The 27,730-nt window shown below is 38.9% G+C and overlaps 1 protein-coding gene across 5 annotated transcripts in view; it reads left to right on the top strand.

The window, feature by feature from the left end:
• Positions 1-4,196: 4,196 nt before the first annotated feature.
• etv4 (ETS variant transcription factor 4) overlaps positions 4,197-27,730 on the top strand; it is a 107,233-nt gene continuing 83,699 nt past the window's right edge. For 2 of the 5 annotated variants that reach the window (XM_048560845.2, XM_048560850.2), the window contains exons 1-4: positions 10,654-10,916; positions 25,104-25,213; positions 25,608-25,695; positions 25,833-25,880. In XM_048560845.2, coding sequence (XP_048416802.1) covers positions 25,169-25,213; positions 25,608-25,695; positions 25,833-25,880 — 181 coding nt within the window. In that variant the 5' untranslated portion in view covers positions 10,654-10,916; positions 25,104-25,168. Of the gene's footprint in view, positions 4,464-10,653; positions 10,917-13,961; positions 14,131-25,103; positions 25,214-25,607; positions 25,696-25,832; positions 25,881-27,730 lie in introns of those variants that run through there. The other 3 variants (XM_048560846.2, XM_048560847.2, XM_048560848.2) reach the window with 3 other exon arrangements.

The raw sequence follows: 27,730 nt of genomic DNA, 5'->3' as shown, positions 1-27,730 counted from the left end.
GGAATACAGACAAGCATGCTCTTGGGTTGCATCATTTAACAAGGAAGGTAATTTTCTTAGGCTTGTCTTGCTGAAATTAGATTGCATTCAGCCAAAGATAAAGCAGTAGCGCTCTACTGGTATTACACAGAGAAACGAACAGACATCTTTATGATACATACAAATGAGTTTCTGTTGGGAGGGTTCAATGGAATTCAGAGCAATGTTGTGGTAGATAAAGTAATAAGTCAGAGCAATTTAAGATTGAAAGTCAGGCTCTCGGGGCCTTTAACTATACAGGGTTATACATTAAGCAGAGAAATCAGGAGTGAATTTTAAGTAAGTCTTACTTGGAAAGTGTTAATTGCAGCCTGATAAATCAGACCAGGTCCCCTCAGACAAAACCAATTTAAAAGTTTGCTGGATTATTAAACCGATTGTGCACTCAGACTAGACGCAATGATAGTTATGACATACTGGAACTGAGTACTATGTTGACAGTAAATAAAATATTCAAGAAATTACATTCAGAAAAATGCACTGGAATTTCCAGCCTTGGATGACCTATAAGATATGAAGCTTGACTTTTTAAAAAATATTTCACATACCAATCTTCCAGATAACCATTCAAGTTCAACCGGGTTCATCATATTCTTAATGTAAAAGAAAAATAACTGTTGTCTTTTGGTCTGGCAAGCCACGAAAATAAAAGGATAGACAGAAGTTCCTTAGCTTCTTAAACATTGGCGCCAATAGAAGCTATTAATAGTAGAGTGTATTTAACCAATATTCTACAGGAAATGTTACACAGGGAGCAATCCAAAGAATATTTTCCCATGAAATGCAAAGTAGATAATGATTCTCATTGAGAAAATGTCACTGAGAAGAGATTCTCTTTCACTTCTCCCTACCTGTTATATTTTCCTATTGTCATAATTTTCTCAATCATTGCCTTTTTCTCCATTATGTTAGTCCTGTCTTAAGTTAAACTCAATAAAGTGTTTCAATGTTTAGTTCAAATTATCATCTCCTGTTCAGAATATAAGACTTTACAGTTTGTGTCTCTCTGGAAGGATTTTGAGCTTCAGTCCAAAATGCATGTAAAGTTAATAACAGCAGAAAGAAACTGAAGCATTTTCAGATTCACCAGCTGTGGGAAGGTGAAAACATGTTCAGATCCCATATAACCAATATCTCAGGGACGGGGACCACAGTACTTTTGTGTAGCTAGAATCCCACTCCAGTTGGCCCCACAAAAATGAAAGAGAAGGAGACTTAGGGCCTTCCTGTAGAGTGAGTGCCAGTGGTCTCTTGGGGTCAGTTGTTTACTGAAGGCACAAGCTACCCATTTGTACTTCAAGATAATGGTCAGGGTACTTGTAGGACACATGACCACTGTTAAGTAAATTGATGGTTCTGAAAAGATTAATTCTGGAGATTACATTTGGCTCCACCCAATTTGATTATGTCACACAGCCTTGTCCATAGAATGGGAATGTCTAGCTGTAGATTGGTTAGCGTCAGAAGTGTCATCTTTGACTCCTGTTAGTTTCAATGATAATGTCAAACACATCGATGTCTTGGAATCATAGGGACCTACAGCACAGAAAAAGGCTCTTCACCCCATCACATCCAAGCTGGCAAAAAGAAACCACAAAACTATTCCAAACCCAGTTCCCAGCACTTGTACTGCCTGCTAGTAGGCAGTAAACAACATTTTAAGTTAACTTCTTGTTCTTAAGACTCAGCCAGTGGCTTATCTTCCAGCACTGCTAACCAAATAGGTCCCCAAACATAACAAGGAAAGAAGGTTTGTAGCCTGCACTTTACTCAGCTAGAGTGCTTTGTTTTGCAACATACAACAGTCACTATTTAAACAGAGATAACACAGTGTGGAATAGAGATAACAAGGTGTAGAGCTGGATGAACACAGCAGGCCAAGCAGCATCAGAGGGGCAGGAAGGCTGATGTTTCAGGCATAGACCCTTCTTCAGAAATGGGGGAGGGGAAGGGTTTCTGAAATAAATAGGGAGAGAAGGGGAGGCAGCTAGAAGATGGATAGAGAAGATAGGCGGAGAGGAGACAGACATTTCAAAGAGGCAAGATGGAGCCAAAAAAAGGTGAGCGTAGGTGAGGAGGTAGGGAGGAGATAGGTCAGTCCAGGAAGGGTGGACAGATCAAGGGGGCAGGATGAGGTTAGTAGCTAGGAGATGGGGTGGGGCTTGAGGTGGGAGGAGGAGATAGGCGGAGGGAAGGACAGAGTAGGGAGGTAGGGAGGGAGCTGGGCTGGTTTTGGGATGCAGTGGGGGAAGTGGAGATTTTGAAGCTAGTGAAGTCCACATTGATACCATTGGACTGCTGGGTTCCCAAGCAGAATATGAGTTGCTGTTCCTGCAACCTTCGGGTGGCATCTTATGGGACTGCAGGAGGCCCATGATGGACATGTCGTCTGAGGATTGGGAGAGGGAGTAGAAATGGTTCGCGACTGGGAGGTGCAGTTGTTCAGTGCGAAACGAGTGGAGGTGTTCTGCAAGCGGTCCCCAAACCTCCGTTTCTGCAAAGTGGTGTGGAGTTGGAGGAACGCAGAAATTTCTGAAGAAGGGTCCAGAACCGAAGCGTCAATTTTCTGGTTCCTCTGATGCTGCCTGGCCTACTGCGTTCTTCGAGCTCCAAACTGTGTTATTTCTGCCTCCAGCGTCTGCAGCTCTTGGTATCTCTCACATATTTAAACACAGTCTCCCTTTTAGAACAAGCAAGCGTGCTGCCCACACACTTACAGGACTACCTGCAAGTTGCATCAAGTTGGCCTTGAACAATCATGCGACTGCCTGGGTTACCTAACCCACTAACTTTCCTCTGCCAATCCTTGTTTTCAATGGAAAAACTAAAACGTGTGCGTCAGTTGAAATTCCTACCCGGTTTTTCTGTGTCCATTTGTTTTTGAGGGGAAACCCACACATGCATGAAAGCCCCCAAAGTTACAATAGCAATAGCCAATAATGGAAACACGATAACATTGAAGGGTGGGTTGTCAATTTAAAGTACAATAAAACCAAGGGTATTATGAGACTAAAACAGAGAATAAAGTCTCAAATATTGCGTCTGATACAGTGCCAAAGGAATGTGTAGTAGACCAGCTGAAGAAATAAACTTGCAAACAAGGAACAAAGGTGACGGCCAAAATCGAAAAACAAGCTAAATCTTATCAAACTACATCACAGAAGTACAGAATATTATGCTGGCAACAGAATGGCTATTAATGTTACCAGGACATTTATTTCCGTATTTGTCATTAATACCATTTACACCATATTTAGAATGATCACAAGTACAAATGACGTCTTAAATCACTTAAAAGAAACAATTCCACATTGAAATTTCAGTCAATTGCTGTCTTTCAAATGGTTCATTTTATTGACATCTCCATGGGGTTCTTTACTGATCTATATTAAACCGAAGCTGGAAGGTGACATTGCTAATTCAAACCAATCAATATGTGTGACCCTCGCTACTTCTCTGCAACGTATAGATTTGATATAGCAACCTATGGATTTCAAGTGTAAAACGAAGGCCTATTAACTTCAAAGATCTGGTCTCACAATCGAGCAATTATGTTGAAGAAAAACTCGCTGAGGTCGTAGGTCTTGCGATCTGACTAAAGATCTAACCAGTGAACGGGAACTGACCGGGGAGGAAGCAAAAGCTGGCGTCAGCCTGAAGTCAGAGCACTGGAGCAGACTGACTGGCACTCCATTACAGAATCTAATTGAAGTGGTAGCATGCTGTGTATCAGACATTACTTTGTTGTTTCACAATGGCCAGTGCAGCATTTTCACACTAAACCAAAACTTCAAACAAGAGTAGAATATTTAAGAGTTTGAATATTAGTGGTCATTGTATTTATTCTGCTCAACAAGCTCTCGACTCTACCGCGAAAGCATACCCAGGAAAATATTCATTTATTCCTCTACTGAGAGACCAGTGAAATACAAAACGATTGTTTCCTGTTTTCGTTTTATTTGAAAAACGGTTATTTCTGGCGCAGTCCCCTTTCCGCTAATCAATCATCATCCATTCCTGCTTGCCCCCACTTCAGAAAGGGTTATGCAGACTCTGATGGCATCCACTCTCCGTCAGATTAATCATGTTCCGTGTCCAGCAAGCTCCCGTTGGTTCATTTTCATAACTATGAGAGTGCACCCTTGATGAGTTAGACATGGCTCTGCTTACAAGGGCCTGTGTCTTGATCGCTCAAACAATGCGGAGAGGAAGTCTGGCGGTTCGACTGAAGTTACATCAGAATAATTAAGCCACTTTGCATATTTCAAACGAAACAAGAAGATCAAGCTTGAAAGAAGACAGGGTTGAGTCACATATACCGTATGAGCATTGTATAATGTAGGTACACTTTGTTTCAAGAAAATTCGTCGCGCCAGGTAAAGCTCCAATGGCATTCGCACTTAGAGCAAGCCAGAACTTCTGCGGTAACAGAATTATTTTGAATGCAATTCATTTTCATTACATAGAAGGTTTCACTGTTGATATTTTTACAAATGCATATTTGCACGCATTGTTTTGTGTTGGAGTTGGGCTGTCTCTACGTTCATGAAGAAAGCTGCTGTCAGATTTGCCAGTCAGAAACTTTTCAGAGAAAGCTATATGTCCTGGCTGTCCGAGGGAAGAAAACCACCTTCTCTCAACCACTCAAAACTCGTTACGGGGCACTGGGGGGAAGCTGCATTAAACTATGGAAAAAGAATTGCAAACGCAGCTCGTCAAATAGGAAAAAGTTGCTGAGCGCCTGTTGTTTGTAACGTCATTTAAATCTGAGTCCTGTCAGCAAGCAAAAAAACACACAAAAAAATCCTCTCTGTAAACATACTGAGCTGTCGGTGTAACTATCACCATCCTGCCCTGACCATCAGTGAAAGTAGATTTCAGAAACAGTGAAACTTTCATCATAGAGTTTCTCAGAAAGATCTGCACTCGGAACACAAGTCATAATAGCACTGCTTACTTGCCTTGCTATTCCCATGAACGGTTTTCAGCAGTTACAAAATATTAATGCCGAGCTTTCCCCTTCAACAAGTTTGACTAGTACATCAGTTATTTCATTATGCAATGTGATGACAGAACATAATTTATTTGCTGACTAATTACCAGATTATTTAGCTGACATCATAGAATCCCTACAGCGTAGAAACAGGGCATTCAGCCCAACTAGTCCACACTGCCCCTCCAAAAAGCATCCCACCTCAGCTTATTCCCCTACCCCTGCATTTCCCCATGTCTAACCCCCCTAACCTAAAATCCCTGGATACCATGGGGCAATTTCACATGGCCAATCCACCTAACCTGCACATCTTTGGACTGTGGGAAGAAACCCACGCAGACATGGGCAGAATGTGTAAACTCCACACAGATAGAATTGAACCCAAGTCTCTGGCGCTGTGAAGCTGCAATATTAAACACCGAGCCACCCGTCACCCCAAACATTTGTCACCCCTGAGATTTACCAGGAAATTCAGAAAATAATACACTCAAACTATCAAAAAGGGAAAGGTAGCGTGCTGCAGCTGTTGGTGTGGTGAAATGTAACTGACAAATGTTAGAAATGCGCTGTAGGTTTGACAGAGTCTGTTGAGAGACAATCCTAGTTCACAGATGGAGGCTTGAGAAGATCCAGAGAGTTGGGTAACTGGGGCATTTAATTGCATGTGAGAACAAATGTCAACTTTTGCAACTAAAATACACAGGAATGGAGTTGGCTGTCAATTGATGGTGTGTGTGGTCACATATGACCCAAACGGGACTGCCAGATAATCCCCACCAACAATCCTGCTGCTACAAGATTATTCCACTCAAATTTGCAGGTCTGTGACCTTTCATCAGAACTGGCAAAAGTGGCAGATATAACATTCACAGAACCAAGAAAATAAGTGAGTGAGATCATGGCAAAGGAGAATCAGAAGAGGAAAGCACAGTTCTGAAATTGAGTTCTGAAGAATGGTCACTGGACTTGAAAGGTTAACTCTGTTTTCTGTCCACAGATGCTGCTAGACCTGCTGAATTTCTCCAACAACTTTTATTTTTGCGTGTGTTTCAGATCTCCAGTATCAGTGGTTCTTTGTTTTATCAAAAGGGGAAGTCTGTGGATAGATTTAAAAGCAGAAGGGATTAAATGAATAAAACTGAAAGGGAACAGCAATGGTCGTAAGACCATCAAAAGTGGATTTGATGGATATTTGAAAAGGAGGTTTTTCATGGCTGTGGGGAAAGAACAGGATGTGAGATTAATTGGGCACAATTTCTAAATTTGCAAGTGCCTCAAAACGCGGAAGTATTATGAAGAGGATAATATAAAGGTCTAAGAAGAAATGACAGAAGAAATTTAACAGAGAGAAATGTGAACTAATATATTTTGATAGAAAGAGTGAATAAAAATATGATGAAGATAAATTACAGGGAAAGGGATGCAGGAATAAAAGTATCATGGGATAGCTATGAACAATCAAAGGTAGTAGAACAGGTTGATAAAATGCTTAAAAAATACAACATTGTTTGCCTTATGAATTAGGACAGTGCGGTGAAGTTTTATGAAACTGTTTTGGCCTTTATTGAAGTATTGTTTCCAATCCTGGGCTCTTCGCTTTAGTAAGGATCAGAACATTTCAGAGAAAATGTAAAAAAGATTCACGAGAAAGATTTCAGGATTAGCAATTTCAGGGAGAAACTGGGTGTCTCCTCCAGAGAAGGCGTTTGATAAACATATTCAGAATGGAGTGGATAGAAGGAAACTATTCCTATTGTTGTATCAATCAGGAATCTAAGGAGACGCATTTAAGGTAATTGACATGAGAAGCAATGGTAACAATTAGAAGACTTTTTTTGCTGTGAGTGGTCAGGATGCTGCTTGGCCCATTCCGTTCGCCCAGCTCTACACCTTGTCATCTCGGATTCTCCAGCATCTGCAGTTCCTATTATCTCTGGAATGAATTGTTGCCTGTGATAGAGTGGTGGAGGAAGATTCAGTTGTGGCTTTCAAAAGAAAATTGACTTTGCACCTGAAGAAGAAAAGGTTGGGAAATGGGACTCAGTGAAGTATTCTTGCAAACTTGATGGGCCTCCTGCAGTGCTGTCACCATGCTTATGTGGGGATAGGTTAGCTCAGTTGCTTGGATGGCAAAAGTATGGTGCAGATGGATTCAATCTCCAAGCAGGCTGTGGTAGTTCATTGCTGTCTGTCTGCTTGTCTGGCCCAGGGTTGATGAAGAGGTTAGTGTCCTTCAAGCAATACACCCAGTTAATTCTCTCTGATACAGTGAGATGTCTATATTCCCTTGTAGGTTGTGGCTAATTAGCTTGTCTTGCCTAATCAGATGTCTCTTTAATGAAGCTGACACAACCTGTGGTTTCCTCCTGTCCAAGAGATTCCATGACTTGCAGCTCTTTGATAGTTCAATGCATAATGGAAATTTTTCAATATACTGATTAGAGGAGGAATAAGCTGATTGTAAAACATGCAGAAGCTGTTGTAGTCTTCAATTCCTTCATATTATAATGGATGCAGCACATAAAAGCTCATCGGAGTTCTGGTGTGCACTCCTGGCTTGGAAATGGCAAGAAAACAATACTTTGGAGTAAATGAAAACATGTGGCACTGAATTTTGGAGAGTTTTGTGGTACAGTGATACCAGTGGGCAAGATGGTCAGGCTTAAAATCCCAACTTCCCCAACATATATTGTAATGTGTCTGCAAAGTTTGATTAAAAACGCCCACAAACCAGCATATATTTTGGGGCTTTCATTAAGAGAATGGTTTAACTACTCCAGGCGGGAAATCTTGGAAATATATTGACAGGAAACTAGATCTTCACTTTTCTCTAAGAGTATAGGCTCAGATAGGTGATATGAAGAGCAGTGTTTCATTTCTGTATTCTCTTCCTTAGTTACTTTTGTGCAGTGCTTCTTAGTTTGGTTTCTGGACACCATCTCTGTGACAGCTTACAGTAATTACAATCCCATACACACTTACAACGGTATTGAAATACATCACCCAGGTTTCCTGAGGACAATGACGTCACCCCTAGAATAAGGAAATTAGATTTGGTGATGCAAAGACCCACAGTTGGTTCAAAAATGTTGATCTTCTGAATCCTTGCCTGAATAACTAGCACTATAAAAGGAATTTTACATGGCAGATTTTTATTGCCCTTCCAGAATTGGGATGGCATATGAGGGTGGGGTAGAATTAGGTGTCATGGTGGCTGTGCCATTCCCATTACCCACCTACTTTGTGCATGTTAGGATGACAGAGTTGCTTGGCAGCCTGTCAACACTGGGGCCAACAGAGGTCCATAAGCTACCATTTAACAACACTGAAGTTTCTTACCACTGATGCTGAAATTTTACCAATGAAAGGAAGTGAGAATGCCAAATGGTGAAGGCTTCAGTATTCCTGGGCAAAATTTATTTTCCTTTTGTGTCAATGCCAAGCAGGTATAAGGCCAGCCTTGTGTTTATGTATCATCTTATTCAGTCTTAGAAACATTTCGCAGCGCCTCATGCTAACATACAATCATATATTATGTAGCAACTAGTTTGCACACAACAAGAACCCAAAGAGAACAATAATCTAAACGATCAGCTCTTCTTTTTCTGGTGATGCTGGTTTTGGGGCAAATGTTGGCTTTCATAGACTTTCTTTGAATAATAACACAAGACCATTACCTGAGTAGGGTCTCATTTTTAATGTTTTGTCTGGAGGGGAGTTCTTCTGGCAATGTAACATTAGTACTGTTGTCTGAAATACAGTTGTCCCTGCTGAATAAGTAAGAACTTATTATGGTTATCACAAAAAATGTGTCAACCTCTCTAACTCTCCGCAGCATTTAAAAGAACTGACCAAGTCATTTTCCTCCCAACACCAGTTCTCCATTTTCTATCTTTGTGAGCCAGCCCCCTTGTGAAATTCCAATCTAGCTTATCTAGAACTGGTCAGTGATCTCTGGGAATGGTTTCTCTTAGTTCTACTATGTTGCCATTTCACAACTGCTTTGACTATTGAGCTACAAATCTGAGTGGCCCCCCCAATTGACATCATGCTTTATTCCTGTTCTGTATACTTTGGGTTAACATTCATTTCTTGTGAAATATTACTGGTAATAATATTGAGTCAAATCCATTTTTCCAATGCAGCTGACATCCATTTTGAGTACTAACAGGGCCTGCAGTGCCAAAAGAAAAGTAAAGAGACATTTCTTGCCCCTGACAAATTAGCGGTATACTTGGTTTGATCCACTCCTGTACTGAGTTCCGCCTCCCCTTCATCCAGTCCTCACTGACCCACAGTGGACACTTATCCCCAAATATGACATTTTAAATACTGCTGCTATTTATAAATCACTCCACAGTTATGTTCCACTTCATCACTGCAATCTTCTCCAGTCCTGCATTCTTTTCTTACACTCCAACTTCTGATTCTGATCTTTTGTGTCTTCCTTTCCCTTCACATCAACTTTAAAATGGAATCACTGAGCAGCCAGAATTCTAAGCTCTGAGTCTTCCTTTCCAAACATCTTCACTTCTCTTTCACCCAATGAATGATCTTTTCCTTTAACTCTTTAACAATTATTTGGTGCTTCCTCAGCTGTCTTTGAGCTTCAGTGCTTGTTTTTCATTAGCCCCTTTCTGTAAAAGTTTTCAGAGAATTTCTTACAGTGTTTTATAGAAGTAAGCAGTTCTTGCAACTGGCACATGAACAGTTAATACTTTGGATATTCATAATCTTAGAAATCAATAATGTTATCCTCAGAATTTCCTAGACACTCCATTAAAACTGATTCCCTAAAAAGCGTTTTGGTTCAAACACAAGTAACAAAAATATTTTCCATCTATGAATGCTAAATGTTGTACCTCCGATAAATCATCTATTAAACTGAGTTTAATGTTTCTCGGGTGTTACTAGGTCTTTGTACATGAATCATGTTTGTTAATATACAACTGCCATTGTGATATGTCAAGTACAGTGCTTCAGTAATGGTGTCCCTGAGTCACCCTGAAAACACATTTTTGAAATGCCCTAAAGACTTCTCACAAATATATTCTTCACATATTTGTCTGTGTTTGTGTGTGTGTTTAGTGGGTGTGTGTGATTTAAAGGGTTAAGTCACACATATGTATCAAGTAGTCTGTGGAAACTAAGCTGGAGAAATATTTCAATGATGCAACTCTTATGAATGCCTGATGCCTCATAATCCTATGTAACTTAAGGCAAGACTTAATGCAAATTGACTCCAGCTTTTCTCTGTAAACAGTGCTTCACTGTGTGTCATGCTGGAGCTAGATCTGAAGAAACTGGGGATACCTGTTAATTAATGAACTTATTTTGCAAACTTTTGAGTTAAGAAACCTTATATATAAGATTTCTGCGTTGAAAGTTTTGATGCTAACAAAATTCAGTCAGTCTTAGCTTAAAAATAGGTCTGAATAAATACTCACTTCCACTGCTTCCAGATTTTATGAATGACCCCTTGAAATTTTTTTTGTGAATGAGAGGCCATTGCAGAGGAACTGTGAATGGAACAGAGCTTCTGAATTCTGATTGGTTTTCGAGCTGGGGGGTGGGTGTTCCGTCTCCAGGTAATATAACACCTCGATTCTCACCTCTCATAGGCTGGAATCTTTGTTAATGTCATGTCATTGACTGAGTCAGGTCATTCATTAAAAAAAAGACAAGAAATCTGAGCCCGTGAAAGAGGAAATGAACCAATCGCCGAATCCCTTGGGCAAACAACTGACTGGAGCAAGAAAAACAAGTCTTTTGAAACCATCACTGAAGTCGCCTGCACAGATTTATTTTAAAAAAAACTTTACATATGCAGCTCTTCGATTCCGGCGATTTATGTTGCATCAGCCAAAACAGTTCCATAAATCAGGTGAGATCATACTTTTAGATGAAGTTTAATTTCTTGTTGCAGCAGTTTATTCATCCCTTCCACCCCCTGACGTTTGGTGCTTATCGCACTATGATCTGCTTTGTGGTTTGTTCGTCTGATCCGGACAAAACATGAAGCGCTGGGCAAATGACAGTGGAAACGCTTAAAGCTACACTGTCCCAGAAAGAAACCTAAGAGGGGGCGCACTTAAATCAACAATCATTTCAACTTATTTTAAAGTAACATTGAACATTTTAACCCTCCGCTTGCGCTTTTATTGAATGCATCTTTAACGAACATGGAAGGAAATTAATGAATTGTATTTTGAAAGGAAGGTTCATGTTTGCAGACACAACTAGTTACCTCATCTCCTGCCTGACTACAAAAGAACATCTTAACTTGCTGCAAATGAAATCAAAATTCAGTTATCTTCTTCAAGTTGTTTTTGAGAATTAGAACTTTAAATTTTTCAATACAATCTGATACTAATTCAATGATTTAGGTTTTTGCTATTGTAAAGCTATTCAGGGTTGAGGCAGAAACGGATTTTAAGAGTGAAGAAGTCGAGTATGACGCTTGTTTTCTTGAATTTAGCAACCACAATGCTCATTCCTATTTTCAGGGAAATTTGATTAATATCTCATTGATTTTTAGTCACTTAGTTCTTAACTTGTGCAGATGGAAAATATAGATTGCAGACTGTATTTATATGTAAATTACTAATATTATCCAGCTGTAGTTTGATGAGAAAATTTGGAGCCTAAAGGTTGTTCTTCTCAACAACAAAAATGTAACTTTGTTTATTATGAGAAATAGGCCGTTGCATTTTTTTTTCAGCATCATTGGAACTTAAAGTAATTTTAGATCTTTAACCTTTTTATGAATACGTCATTGCAACTTTGCAGCTTTTGTTCAATCATATCTCTCTCTTTCCGTTGTCTCTGAGATACAGGATGTTTCAATGTATAAATAATGAGTGACAGAAGGTTTTTTTTTCTGTTCGAATATAGATGTCTTAGTAACTTCAAAAAGACAGAAAGAACAAAGTGACAGAAAATGTTAAGGTTCAGATAGTTCACTGAAGAGGCACCTAAAGAAAAACATCAGACCTTAGCGATAGTTGGCCTTTTTCATAGACAGCCTTTCTATTTATAATGGGGAAAATGGGTCATAAATTCATAAGTGTCAGAGAATTGCGTTGTCATGATGTGAAACAGAAGGAATTTTTGTTATAATAAGCAGGATTCATTTTGAAAACTACTTAAAAGTGGACTGTATAACCTGGCAATAGTTTGTTCACATATTTATTGATGCTGTTGTAAGCACTGATGGTATCATGAAGTGGACTCTTGGCTTTTACCCGTTTTAAATTACTTCCCTCTTACAGTAAAAGATGCCCATTACTGCATAATAATTATTGTGCATTGACTAGGTACCGCATTTAGCAGCTCGGTCCGAATTGGTAAATTGTGCCTAAAGGTTGTTCTTCTCAACAGCAAAAATATAACTGATTATTATGAGAAATATGCCTTTGCATTTTTTTTTGTTCAGAATCATTGGAACTTAAAGTAATTTTAAATCTTTAACCTTTTTATGAATATGTCATTGAAACTTTGTGGCTTTTGTTCAATCATATCTCTCTCTTTCCGTTGTCTCTGAGATAGGGGATGTTTCAATATATAAATAATGAGTACAAGAAGGAATGATAACCATGGTCAATTTTACTCCCTGATCTTAATGGCAATTTATTTAGATGTGTGTTGAATGTTCCTATAAATCCACAATCTGCCTTTCAGAAATACTGACCACCCAACAACCCTAGTCGATTACTTTGTTCATAAAAGCAAATTGCACTTTCTGCAAAACACTAATTGCTGACAATGTTTAATCCTGCAGTTTCTCATGTGTTCTTCCCAGATGTCACTGCTGAAACATTAGACATTACAGTCCAATTTATACAATACTTGTGGAAGGCAAGGAAAATTTAGAAGCATTTAAACCTAGCTATAGTAACGTTGACCACATCACTGCACCTAGATGTGAGAAGATTGACCATATTGCTTTAAGAGCAGTGGGTTCTTTTACTATGTTAAAGGTATCTTATAAATGCTGGTTATTTTATCAGAGCATTCTACCCCTTTGAATTCTCCTTTCCTGAAACTGTTGTTATGCTTAGAGATGGTTTTATAGGTGTCAGAGGCCCTCTGGTACCTTTCACAAGTGATCATTGTTATGATAACCTAGATAATGAGTACTTAAAGGCTATTGACTGTGCATAGTGTTACAGTGGAGGCCAATCTCATTGTTAGCTGATACCCATTTGGACGTACTTTCAAGCAAGGATCATTAAATAATGAGCAGGAACTTCTGAAATCCCACTCGCCGATCTGTGGGCACTCCAGCCAATTTAGCCTCATGCATCAACTGAGACTTATGAATTTACTAGAGGGATCACTGGACTCGAAGCATTAACTCTGCTTTCTCTCCAGGGATGCTGCCAGAGTTTCTTCAACGATTTCTGTTTTAGACAATAATGACATTTGGATGCCTTTAATCTGTATAGGTCAGCATCACAATCTTTGGTGCATTTAACCACTGAGCTTATTTTTAAAAAAAACATTAAAAGATTGAAATTACTAGAAATGACCTGTGGGAATTTCATGAAACTTAATCTAGTAAAATGTGAAATATAAAGTTGTATCAACAATGTACATACCCCAAATTCCTTTTCAATTATGTCTATATAAAGTCATTGTTGGCAGATAACTCAGTATTTCTCCTTTCTGTCCTTTATAAATATATTAGAAAATCCTTTTGACAGGTTATGTATATTCTTAATGTAATGCCATTTTCCTTCTTTCCAGGCCATATTAGTGAGAGTTGCGCATTCATGATTTTTTGGTGTGTTTCCACAGCTCCTCTAATTCATTCACTGGTACCTTTTAAATCAGAGATAAAGTTAGAGGACAGTGCAGCATTATCACCAATGTGGAGTCACTCTCCTATTTGACATTTTGTTCCTTATCACCCCATCATGTTTTTCAGACTTTCTAATAGAAACAACTGCCTACAGACTTTACTAGTAGAAGCTTATGGAATATCACACAGATGTGAGATTGCATTACTTGTGCAGCGGAAGGAAACAAAATACATAAAGATAACTCTGAAATTTGCAACCGCGATTTTTTTTGTTCCATGAGTGTGAAAGGTCCAGGTACATCAGTATAAATTCGTATAATTTTTACATGACGTGAAACAATCTCAATACACTGAGTTCCATTAAGTATCTATCAACTTAAAATTTATTGAAAAAAAGGATTGTTTAAGATGTAGATGGCTCAGCTTGAAAATTCTGTTTTTTGAGTGTGACTGTTCAACGTACTTACTCAGTGGATATGCTTCTACTAAAGTATGTGGAAAAAAGTGGCTCAAAAAAGTGGCACAAATGCAACAATGTATAATATTTATGAGGACCAGTTAAAAATCTAGTTATTGTTACTTGCCATTGTTTATTTTGAAATACATTACCCAAATAAGCCATCTTTATGAGACTATTCCAAAATGTTGTTGAAATTGTTTCTATTCATTATCATTGATTATATTTAACCAAATGAGAAAAATGTCAGAAATTTAGAGATACATTTGATGATGAATGTTAGTATCTCGAGGATCATTGTATTTTATTAAAACTAATTAACAAGAAAAGAGTAGAAATCCAGCCTTGCAATTTGCCTTTGTATTCAGACTATGCACCGTTTTCTGCCTGTTTTCTGAGATTGGGAGTGGAACTCTGTATTTTCCAGCCTTACACTGGTATATTTATCTTCTGCAAAGCACTGCATTGTTTGTATTTTTAATGGTAAGATGGATAGAATTAAAGAATGTAACTGCAAGACATTGTTCAATATTGTACAAATTTCTAGTTCCCTATGACACATAATGATGGTTTTCACTGTTTGAAGAGACAGTATGTAAAATATCCAAACAAAATAAGTTCTTGATAATTCCAAGTCATTCAACGATTTTATAACAGAAAAAACTGGACAGGAAGAGGAAAGTATATTAATACCATCAAACCTAAATTGAACTAGATGCTGTAGTCATTCTATGATTCATGAGATCTCATATCACTGTGTTCGCAGCAACTTTGCTTTCACTTACATCCCATGGAGAATATAGATGTTAGCAACGCACACATGGAGTAAAATAAATTGAACATTTTAATTTTAACATTTTAATTTGGCTTTAAATTTTGTCACCAGTGAGTGTTTGTCTACGCAGCACAATGTAATTTGAGGCTCAGTAGATGGGGGTTACTGGTTTGGGTAAGAGATCAGAAAAGCATTTCAGAACTTGGCTTCTGAATATACTTAAGAGAGTTCGGATATAGCATTTGCAAACTTGAGGATCTAAAAGGCTTAACCACTGAAAGCACATTCACATTGTTTTGCAATAAGAAAGGTTAACATTTCATTATTAGCCCATAAGGTGAATATACTATGACTATAATAACGATACTATTGAATTTTACGCAGAAATGAATGGATTTATATTTTAATTCTTCAGACAGTTCACATGTTCTTTTAGAATGCAGAATTTAAGAACTTAAAATGTATTCATTTCAACTATCCATACAAGACATTTTGCCTAAACTGGAACAGAAACTTGCATTTATATAGCATTGCTAATGTATACCTGATTAAATTTTGTACTAATGTGCTATCTACTAATGAGTCATTTTATTATCTTTTGATACTGTAAACTATTTTCAAAGCAGACATTTCCAAATGTTCTATACTGCAATGAAGAACGAAAAGTTATGAAAATATTTTTTAGCAGTCAGATAGTTTTCAGATGATTTCCTTGAATATTGCAGTACAATCTTGGTAATAGTTCTGCAATCAAGTCAAATTTTATGAGTACACCATATGAATTTGCAAACATATTGAAATGCTTTGCATGTTTTCAACTTTTGTAAGATAATCTATTTTTGTTTTTGTTTTGAAGAATAACTCTTAGAAAGAGAGGAATAAACTATTTTAAGGCCAATGAAATTACTCAGGAAAAACAGCACTAGACGATTTTGTGGATCCCACAACAAACAACTTGTAATGTTCTTTGATGAAGGGTCTAGGCCTGAAACATCAGCTTTTGTGCTCCTGAGATGCTGCTTGGCCTGCTGTGTTCATCCAGCTTCACACTTTGCTATCTTGGATTCTCCAGCATCTGCAGTTCCCATTATCTCTGTAATGTTCTTATTTCTGCCTTGTCTTGCTATTTTATTCCCAATGAGAATTCTTTGACATAACTGACAGCTGGCAGAAGTTTTACAAAGATTAGTCCCCAGCAGTTTACTATATTCCTTAAAAAACTCATTTAAAAGTCAGTTGTAATTTTGCTGACAACTTCAAGAGCCTGATCATTGATATTTTGCACCAAATGTCTTTGCTGCCCCCTGAAGATGTTGATATCCTGGGATACAATTACTTGCTTGTCCTCCCAATCCTCACCCAAGTGTCAGCCTGAACAATATTAGCAAGCTATTCATTCATGAAAACCAAATCATAGCCTTGTCCTTTAGTCTCACAATATCCACACATAAGCTCTTCTAACAGGTATGAGACAAGGAGTACCAACTGTAGTGGAATGTTTTTTCCTGATACAGTGACACTAAAGCCAGTTGTAACACACACATTGCTGTTGTGCTGAGATCAACCAATCTTACATAGATGTGAGATTGGGTTGAGTTCTTCCATGTTTATAAAGTTCAGCTACTCAATGCACTAACCAGCTGAGACCTGTGGGTTTAATACAGGGGTAGGGGCACCATTATCTCATCATTCACAGAAAATGGAAATTCACTCTCTACCCAGTCAAGTACTTCATCAGATATGAATTTAATGCAACATCCCTGCATTGCTGGCTTTAATGCAAGAAGTAAACATAGGACCAAAATTAAAATGAACATTTTGCTGGGTATCAAACATGGGAGCATGGGACATGAGTTCCACTCATTTAAATCCCATTCACTTACACAGAGTTAAAATCAGGCCCCATCATGTCTCGCAGTATTTTTTGCAGAGAGTTCTATCCCTCATTCTACCCTTGAGAATATCACCAATTGCAACTATCGGGTAGCTTGGGAGCTTTCTGTAATTTTCCATAACGTAAAGAATAATGGATATGAGGAAGTAATTGCTGTCAGCAGTCCCACTGAGGGCTTCAGTTGACATCAGAGATTGAATCTCACCTTGCCTAACTACTGTCATGTGAACTCTCTTCAGTTACTCTTTAGCAACGTTTCCAAGTATGAGGAATATATTTTGTTAACTGAGGCTGAAGCTCAGTATGTTGTGTTTGTGTTTTGCTGGTCATGGTGTCTTGGTGTGCCTTAATGCCCTAACACACAATTCACGTGAGCAGCGCTGATATATCTTACTGCAGAAGTAATTATTGTAACAGAATCACCAGATTTGCTAGGCTTCAAGCAAAATCCATTGGTAAGATATAGCATTGTGCTGTGAATGTTGCATTTTAATATCTGTATAGATTATAAGAATTTGAGTTTAAATGGAATCCTGTTAAAGGATATAGATAGCTGAAGTGGATGAAATCAATGTGTAATAACATTGTCAGATGTGTCATGGTGCAAGATCACAAGTTCAAGGTATTGAAGGGAAATGTTTAAGACAATCAAGAAATGTTCTTTCACATTGAAGGTGTTAACAGCAAGTTGACTGAAAGTATGACTGAAGCCAGAGGCTGGATTAATTTCAGAAACAGATAGAAAATATGAAGGGTTAAAGGTGTGGGTGATCAAAGAATGTTGTCAAGTGGTTAAAGGTCATTCTTCATACAAGTATATTTCACGATCTTCTGTTCATCCTTTCGTTGAAATAAATCACTTCAGAACTTTTATGCTAGCATAACAATATTAAAGAAACCATCAGCAAGGGAAGCTATTAAATAATAAAAAAAAACTGATTACTAAGTTATAGGATTCCATTACTGTAGAAGGTCCATGGGATTTGGGAAACATACTGGGACACTGTTTCTTTGGCGTTGCTACCTGAAGGTATCTCCCATAATAAATAAGTGCCCCACCCTCCATTAATGGAAGCTGATCAATAATTGAATGTCATTAGATTTTGGTCATACAGAAACACAGAAATATCTCATGTACAGCAATGAAGGCAAGTACAAAATAAATTAGAACAACTGAATTTAGTCTCTCAAAGCAAATTGGGTTGCTATCATACAGGAGGATATTAATTTTAGTGCAACGTACAATAAGATTAAATCTCACAAAAGAGTCTATCATGCAGATATCTAGAAAAACAGATAATTAGAACACATACAATTGAGGTTTCACTGCATTCAAGTATAGTTTGCAGGTTTTAATTTTGTGCATTGAAAATTAACATATATCCTATTGTGTCATAGAAACCCATTCTCCCGTGTAAAGCTCCTCAATTGGAGGTTTTGTATCCAACAATGAAAAAAACTGATTGAAATGGCTCATGTCATGTTTCTCCCTGGGCTGAGTAACTTTAAGCCATGGTTTGCTGAAACACCATAGAAAGTGGAAGTCTTGGTTTGTTGATCCTATAATGGCCTCACCTCTCCCTACCATTTTGTAATCTCTTCCAGCCGCACACCCTCCAAGAAATCTTCACTCATATCATTCCAGTCTCCTGAGAATCCCCAAATTTTAGTTGCTAGTGATCATTCTTTCTGTAGCCTGGGTACAGAGCTCTAGAATTCCCTCTGGATCTCTATGTTACTTTCCTCTTGACAAAGCTATTGGTCAACTAACCTAGCATCTCTTTATTCAACTCAGCAACCTATGTTGTTTAGTAATGCCTCTGTGAAGTCCCTTGGCATATTTGAATACATTAAAGGTGCTATATAAATGTAAGTGTTCATCCTTTTGACTAAACTTGTTGTAGTTTGTGGATTACAATTGCATTTTTTCATTCTGCAGTGAGACGGCTGTGTGGAAAAGGTACATCCCCAGTTCATTTGAAATTATTTCTGAAGTTCTCCTTTACTTTGAATTTGACATTTCTGTGTCACAGGTGTCATGATTTCTATTCCCTGTATATAATTCTAGTTAGATCACTTCGAGACAAGATGTGCACTGCCTCTTGTGGCTTTTCTGACACACTAGGTCACAATGCAATCACATATTATATGTACCATCCTCTGACAGGGAACCACTTGGGCATTTCAACGCACATTTGGTTGATTAAATTCCTCCATTAAAATAATTTTCAGCTTTCACATCTTGTTTAGCTTTTCCTGCAGAAAACATATTACGGTTAATTTTCAATTTACCATCAGAGCATAAAACTAGTGTTGTGGGTCAGGCAAGTGTTCTAACAAGCATGTATCTTTCTGGCGGTTTCTAAAAGTGGTATTTCTTCTGCACTGTCAGCGTTAATCTCTACTGGTAAATTGAAAATGACACCACCATATCTGGATATCCTTCAGAAAACACTTCTTCCTCTATGGCAGATTATTTGGCTCCAAGTGTCATCTTGTACCTTCCAAGTATCCATAGTGAAGACTCTCGAATCAAATTGATCATCAGATCTAGCATTTGCAATCCTGGACATAGTATCCAAACATAAATGCTAATGCATCCATACACTGTTACTCCAATAATGAGATTAACTTGTTCATTTTAAATAAGTCAGTTTGAAAAAAAGGCAAATCTTACAACATTGTTAATATTCATTAATGTCAGCAAGGTGTTCAAGATTTCTGAAGAAGGATCTAAGCCCGAAACGTCAGCCTTCCTGCTCCTCTGATGCTGCTTGGCCTGCTGTGCTCATCCAGCTCTGCACCTTGTTATCTCAGGTTCTCCAGCATCTGCAGTTCCTACTATCTCTGATACATTCAAGACCGTTGTTTTTATTGCTGCTTTACTGGCTCCATTTATTCATTTTTTAAATTTGTTGTTGCTCCAATAATCTCTGAATAAATAAAATGTAAGTGGGCATTTCACACTCTGGACACCACATGGCTTCTATTCATGATCTGGGAATGGGAACTTTTCAATTTATTTTCTCTAATGTTCTCACAATATAAGGATTTAGTTGCAGCAGCAAAGTGGCATCTCCTACTGTATCTTGATTTTTGTTCTTTTCACATAATGCTTCAGCCCAAAATCATCATAAAGGTGAGTCACATAGCAAGTAGGAACAGAGCAAGTCAGTGATCTGAAAAAAAACTCTATAATGGTTGTGCAATGCTCTGGTAAACAATATTCTGCTGGCACATAATGTTACCAACAAGTAATGCCAAATGACAACCACTCAAACAGAAATTCTAAAAGTTTCCATGTTCACCTCACTTCAATGATCAGATTCATTTATACTAAAAGGTGCTTTTAAAAGCACTCAATCAATTTAAGACCACTTGTAGACTCTACTGCATTGAGTCATTCAGTAAGGACATTTAAAGCTGTTAATCACCGCAGAAGGTTGTTGAAATATAGTTCATATAATATGAAAGTAAATTAAATAATATCACATTGGTAATAACAACCTATACTAATATGTAGAAATCGACAGAAAATGTATTTTTATGCTACAATAATATCTCTCTTTGTCCTACAGTACCTCCCCAACCAAGATCTTTTCCACTTTCTACATTTTATTCTTTCACTGTTTCTGCTCATTTGTTTCCACTCTACATTGCACAAAGTCCCAGCCCATGCAAAGCAGAATTCCATGTTGCTGCCACCTATTTCTGCAACTTTACCTATCATCTTTTGATCTTCTGACTTCAGATGTCTGCCAATCACTTTGCTTTATGTTCAGACTCAGACTTCAACTGCCCTGCAGTCGGAACCATAGATTGCTCCACCCCCAAAAAAACGCATTCCTAACCTTCTCAAAACCTTCTGCTTTTTCCCCAGTTTAAGCTAGCTTTCCCGGGTATTTCACACTTATTGCTTGGGGCCTTGCTTTGGCTCTGTGAAGTGCATCAGAATGATTGCTATTTTTAATATTCAATATAAACACATGAAATTCTTTGAAATTGTGGTATCAATACAGTATTTGATAACCAGGCACAAAATATGATTTCATGCCCATAATGATTCATTTGTAATATGATAAATTATTATTATCTGTCCCTGTTACAATCAGACCTAATGTCCAGCTTTCTGTGATATGCTATATATAAGTATGTTTATCAGTTATGGCTCAAGTAGGAAACACAGTCATCTTGATGCAAGAGGTTGCGTATTTACCAGACTTTAGAGAGTTGAGCACCTAATCAAGGTTGATTGGAGGTTAGGCAGTGCAGCACTGAAGGTGCAATCTTTTTGATGAGATATCTTTTGGATCTGCTCCTTAGGCAGATGTAGAAGAATCCATGGCATAATTTGATAGAAACAGCAGGGTTGATCTCCCTGTTGTACAGGCAAATCTTTATACCTGGATCAACATCACACAGCAGATTATCTGGTCATTATCTCATTATTAGTTGTGTCAGAGATGGTAGGAACTCAACATGCTGGAGAATCTGAGATAACAAGGTGTAGAGCTGGATGAACAAAGCAGGCCAAGCAGCATCAGAGGAGCAGGAAGGTTAATGTTTCGGGCCTAGACCCTTTTTCAGAAAAATTTTTCTGGTTAAGAGTCTAGGCCCAAAACATCAGCTTTTCTGCTCCTCTGATGCTGCTCGGCCTGCTGTGTTCATCCAGCTCTACACTTTGTTATCATTTGAGCGTGGAGTTCTTTGGGACATTTGGAAATTGTGAAAGTGCTATATAAACGCAAGTTCTGATTGTTCTGTTTGTGTAATAAGTAGATGCTCCTTTATTCCCTGTTTACACATAAGAACATAAGAATTAGAAACAGGCATAAGCCATTCAGCCCCTCAAGTGTCCCCAAGCCATTCAACAAGATCATGAATGATCTCCTGCAGGTTTCAAATCCTTTTTTGTGCAGCTGATAATAGCCCTCAACTCCCTGATAGTTCAAAAATCTATCAACCTCCATTTTAAATGTTATGATCAATCCTTCACAAATCTCTGGAGCAATGAATTCCAGAAAACAATTTTGCCTTGAATGAATATAAAGGATGCACAACAGGATTTTGCAATTGATTAAAATAGGAAGTACCCAGAAGGCAGGGATATTCATTGCTAATTTTATTTTTCAGAAAAGCATTGATTTTTGCAGTGTATTTATTAATACTACAAATTTTATTCTATGGGAGCTTAATCAGTTTTTCATGAGTATGTGGCAGCTTTGTCAATGTTTGGTGAGTTTAATATGGAAGCTGTCTGTTACGAATATGATGAAGTGGGGGACACATTTTGCATTTAACTTCAAAAATGGACATGATGTAAGATCCCTTAAAATGGCCACCCAAGTGGACAGGGTTGTTAAGAAAGCATATGGTGTTTTGGCTTTCATTAACAGGGGGATTGAGTTTAAGAGTCGTGAGATCTTGTTGCAGCTCTATAAAACTTTGGTTAGACCGCACTTGGAATACTGCGTCCAGTTCTGGGCGCCCTATTATAGGAAAGATGTGGATGCTTTGGAGAGGGTTCAGAGGAGGTTTACCAGGATGCTGCCTGGACTGGAGGGCTTATCTTATGAAGAGAGGTTGACTGAGCTTGGTCTCTTTTCATTGGAGAAAAGGAGGAGGAGAGGGGACCTAATTGAGGTATACAAGATAATGAGAGGCATAGATAGAGTTGATAGCCAGAGACTATTTCCCAGGGCAGAAATGGCTAGCACGAGGGGTCATAGTTTTAAGCTGGTTGGTGGAAAGTATAGAGGGGATGTCAGAGGCAGGTTCTTTACGCAGAGAGTTGTGAGAGCATGGAATGCATTGCCAGCAGCAGTTGTGGAAGCAAGGTCATTGGGGTCATTTAAGAGACTGCTGGACATGTATATGGTCACAGAAATTTGAGGGTGCATACATGAGGATCAATGGTCGGCACAACATTGTGGGCTGAAGGGCCTGTTCTGTGCTGTACTGTTCTATGTTCTATGTCAAAGATTGCACAATCAGAACTGACAAAAAGTATCGCAAGACAAGTTGGTTTCAAAAAGATTGCCCACTGGCAATATGTAGATACTTTGTCACATGAATATTGTACAATTGGGACAGAGAAAGTGCTTGTTTCAGAAATAACTCTCAGAAGTAAACTACTGATACTCAATCCAAACATCTGATATGAACTGGTCTATTGTTAACATGTCCACCCTTGAAATTTTATCCATACAGGAACAAATCAATATATACTGCTGTCATCCCTCTCACCTGCTTAATTCACTTCACCCTTACTGAGGCAAATTTGAGTCTATGTTTGTTGCCATTGTTCCATTTCTCTAAATTAATCTCTCCAAATGCAGTGAATCCATGATACTAGTATTATGAGTTTCATGTTTCCACCCACTCTTCACAGAAATAAAATTGAACTTAAACTTTTTGATAAACTGCCTTTAGGAGAATTAATTTTCAAGTGCACGATTAACCATTTTGGGAGCGGTTAATTTGCCAAATTAAGATATTAAAATATTAAAACAGTGACTCAACTGCAGGCTCTAAAATCAAAATAGAAAATGCTACCAGTGCTGTACGGATCAGATGGTATCCATGTAGAGACTGAGTCAGAAGTCACACGACGTGTTTACTTAAAATCACAAGCTTTCGAGGACCCGCTCCTTGGTCCCTTCGTTCCACCAGTCCCCGGGGTCGTGTGACTTCTGACATTGTCCAGCCCAGTCCAGCACCAGCATCTCCACGTCATATATATGTAGACAGCAGCCAAGTTGATGTTTCAAGTACATCTTCAGCCATTGTCTGCATCTGTGCTAACAAAAGCTAATTAATTTATATTTACATCATACATTTCACATAACCAGGCGGTCTTCCAGTGTTTCAAATTTTGAAGTGTGGCCATTGTAGCTTTGCAGGAAAATGATAGCAAACTTTCATACAGCATGATCTCATAAACAGCAAATAAGTAAATTGCCAGTTAAAATGTTTGTAAGTGCGCGTTGAGAGTTACATGTTGTGCAGGACACTGGGAGTAGTCCTTCATTTGATGTCCTGATGGGACATCCTATGAGTCAATGATCTGAAACAGCAAGTGCGTTACCACTGCATTTAGTTGCTGCAGTATGTTGCTTTGACTTTACTGTAACGTCATCCGTGGATATTTCCATGTTCTACCTAGAAAACGTTCTGTTGAATTTTCTCTTTGTCTGCTGGGTTTCTTCCGCGGTTTCCTCCCACAGCCCAAACATGTGCAGGTTAGGTGAATTGGCCATGGGGAATTGCCCATAGTGTCAGGGGATGCGCAGGCTGGGCGGGTTGACCATGGGAAATGCAGGGTTACGGGGAAAGGGTCCGGGTGGGATGCTCTTCAGGGGGTTAGTGGTAACGCGATGGGCCGAGCAGCCTGCCTCCACATTGTTAGCATTCTCTGATCCTTTGAATGGCCTTATAAATTGTAAAAAAAAGTGCCCTTTATACTTTTTTTAAAGAAAGGTTAACAACACCTGCAAACTCCGGTGACGAGCGCAATAGTTGGAACTGGCATACAAGCGCAGTATTGAGGAATACAGCAGTGGCAAATTATTATTAATCTTGATATACCATTTATCTAATAGAGATAGTGTTATATTCGAGTCCACCTTCTCAGGTAGATGTAAACGATTCCAATACACTGTTTCAAAGAAGGGGAAGGGAGTTTATCCCTTGTGTCCAGATCCATATTCATCCATCACACAATATTCCAAAAGACAAATTTAACTGGTTATTATCATATCGCGGAGCTTCCTGTGTTCAAACTGGCTACTTCCATTCCTCAACAAGGACACTTCACAAGGATTTAATTGTCTGTAACACACACTAGAAGAGCGTGTTTTTAATTTTTAATTGATGACTTCCATTAGATTGCTTTACCTGTCTGGTTTAAGATGAGATCTCCAGTGTTATTTCGCCGTATTTTTCGAGCAAAGGGTGGAAAATGTTTCCTCTTTAAGTGGGCACATCCTCGCTTTAAGAGACTGTGTGTTTTTGAGGGAGAGAGCAGCCGTTCATTGCCTGCAGGCTGTCTGTGTTGGACTTTTTTGTGAATGAAGCTTATTATTTATGCATGCTTCGCTCGTTCATTCATGATCTCTGCACCCCCACTCTCAATCTCTGCAGGCTGATCGAGCTTGATGTCAAATCCAGTCTAAATGCTCATAAACGGTTAACAAGGGAAACACAGGATGGATGGTTACTTAGATCAGCAAGTGCCTTACACATTTTCAAATGTGAGTAGTGATTTCTGAGAAATTTAGTGCTGCATTGACTTTTCGCAACAGTGGAGTTAAGAAAGTTGAATTGTTTTTTCTTTTTAAACATGAAGTGTTTTCCTTTTTCGATCTTTGTTGAATGGATGTGGGTACGCTCGCGCGTGCATCTGGGGTGGTGGGGCGGGGGGGCGCAGGTTTAAGTTTGTAAAATCATCGCGAAATGATAGAAAGCTGTAAATTGATGGAACCAAAGAGTCGGTAACTAACCCGAGTCCACCGGCGCTGACCGGAGGACGGAAGTGTGGGGAGGATGTTAACTATTTAAATCCGCGAGTTGTACCAGTAAATGCTGGATGCCAGGTAAAGGCTCTGAGAGCGGCTAAAAACACTTGGTGTTTGTTTTAATCTGCAGAAAGTGCACGACGCTGGGAGCTTCGGGCGGGCAGTGATTGCCAGAAAGAAAAGATATATTCCCAAAGAACTAACTCAGGATTCTGAAGGTAACAGCTATCTCCGAGGCGCTGCCTTTTGGCATAGATACTGAGTTTTGTTCCTTCCAATAACAAATTTGGGAGAAGGTGCACTTTAGAGCATGTTCCTGCTAATTCCTTATTTAATTTTTTTTCTCCTGTTTCAGATCTCTTCCAGGATTTAAGCCAACTTCAAGAAACTTGGCTTGCAGAAGGTGAGTTTAAAATAATACTTGGGGGGTGGGTGTAGTGGGGACTTTTAGATCTTCCCAGTTCTAGTGGAGCTAAAGTCTGACACTTGTGAACATTTTTGTTCTCTTTTGCCTAAATGTCTCACTTTTTAAATTTTCTTTCTTCTACTTGCCAATGTGCAATGTTTTTCCTTCTTTCCCAAAGCTGCCGTGTTTCCTACGAGCGCCCGTCAGAAAACATTTTGGGAGTTCACAGCAAAACTTCAAAAATTAATTAAACCTCTTGGCTACAGAAGCACTCGACTGAAATAAATTAAAAGTAATTGCACAAAGGTCTCTGAAACTGACAGCTCATTTCACTTTAATCTTTTTCGCATCTCCTAAATGACTTTTCACGATGCCAAGATTTTAACGTCACCGATTTCAAAACATCGACACTGTTGAAGATTAATGGGAAACATATGAGGATTTTTTTTCACTGAAAAGGGGGGGGGGTGGTGTACGGGGGGGGGGGGTGGCGTTGAGAAGGGGATTCTGTTGAATAAACGGATGGTCACACTTGTGGAAAACACGTGAATTAAACCTGTGTCCCTTTCCTGCAAGATGCAAGTTGATGCGTGCTTAAAAGAAAAAAAAATCCCCTGCACTCTGATTTGTGTGCGCAGGAACTGCAGACAAATTCTGCAAGTGTCCGCTTGTATCTAAACAAGTTCATCAAATGTATGTGGGGAGATGAGGGATGTGGCGGTGTGAGAGAACGATGAGTTCACTTTATTTTAAAGGAAGGGCCTTGAGCAGTCTGGAGTTTTGAAGAAACAAGTGTCCTCTTTATTGTTGCTTTGCCTGGATTTGTAATTTGAAACCGTCAGGCAAGTAAAAACATCAAACGCCACAGCAAATACAAGTTCAGACAATCCGTGAGATCTCCCGCTTTAAAAAAAAGGAACTTAACTCCTGGCCTAATAACTTCAAGCTGAGGTGTCCCTTCTGTTTATTCCCATATATCTGGGCCCTGGAAGAATTGCCCAAACTTGATGCATCACAAACTTGTAGAAAAGGGGGAGAAAGTAAGTTGCTGGGTCAGGTTTTGCCTTTGCAATTCTGTCGTTGAATGCAATGGATTTTGCTGGTGTCTTATAAATTTGCTATTTGTTTAATGACGTGTTTTTTTAACTCCCATTTGCCCACCTTGTGCCAAAGATGAAGAAGACTGTGGTGTATTCATTCAGTCATGTGCTTGAGTATTTTTGATTCTCTTTGCCAAAGGATAGGGACGGACTCCTTGACACGATAAAGTAAGCCAGTCTTCTGAATCTGTGTCCAGTTGCAACCTTGCAGTTGACAAGTTAAAAGAAATGTCTGTGTGGGAAGGCCATGGGAGTGGGCGAAGTGGGTCGGGCTTTCAAAAGTGTCTGCATGGGCCCAATGAACCAAATGATCTCCTGCTCCTCCTTTTCCTCCTCCTCCTATGCCGTAAAATCTGATGACACCCGGCCTTCGTGTCCAGGTAGGGAGAACGTCCGTCTTTCCAGGAACTGCTGCTGGACAAACAGCCCCGGCCATCAGGTGAAGACCGGTTCAGGTTTGGTACTGGTGCCCTTCATGGTCAAATAGCTTGCGGATACACATTGGTTTGGCTCCCAGATACAGAATGGGTGAGGCGCTTAAAAAAAGAAATTGCCAGCACCTTTTGCCAGCACCTTTGGAAATACATCTCTACAAGAGTCAGTGCTTTTAGCACCAAAGTGGGGAGAAAGGTATATACTTGGATCCCCATTCTTGCCTAGTGGTGCTCCTTTGGTGCTTGGCTTCTACTTAAAGATGTACATCTCGGTATCTTGTTTTATTATGTTGTTTGTAATACCGTAGGAAAT

Source organism: Stegostoma tigrinum, chromosome 31 (assembly GCF_030684315.1).
Source record: "Stegostoma tigrinum isolate sSteTig4 chromosome 31, sSteTig4.hap1, whole genome shotgun sequence".
In the NCBI taxonomy this organism is placed as follows: Eukaryota; Metazoa; Chordata; class Chondrichthyes; order Orectolobiformes; family Stegostomatidae; genus Stegostoma; species Stegostoma tigrinum.
This window is presented reverse-complemented; position numbering and strand designations above follow the sequence as displayed.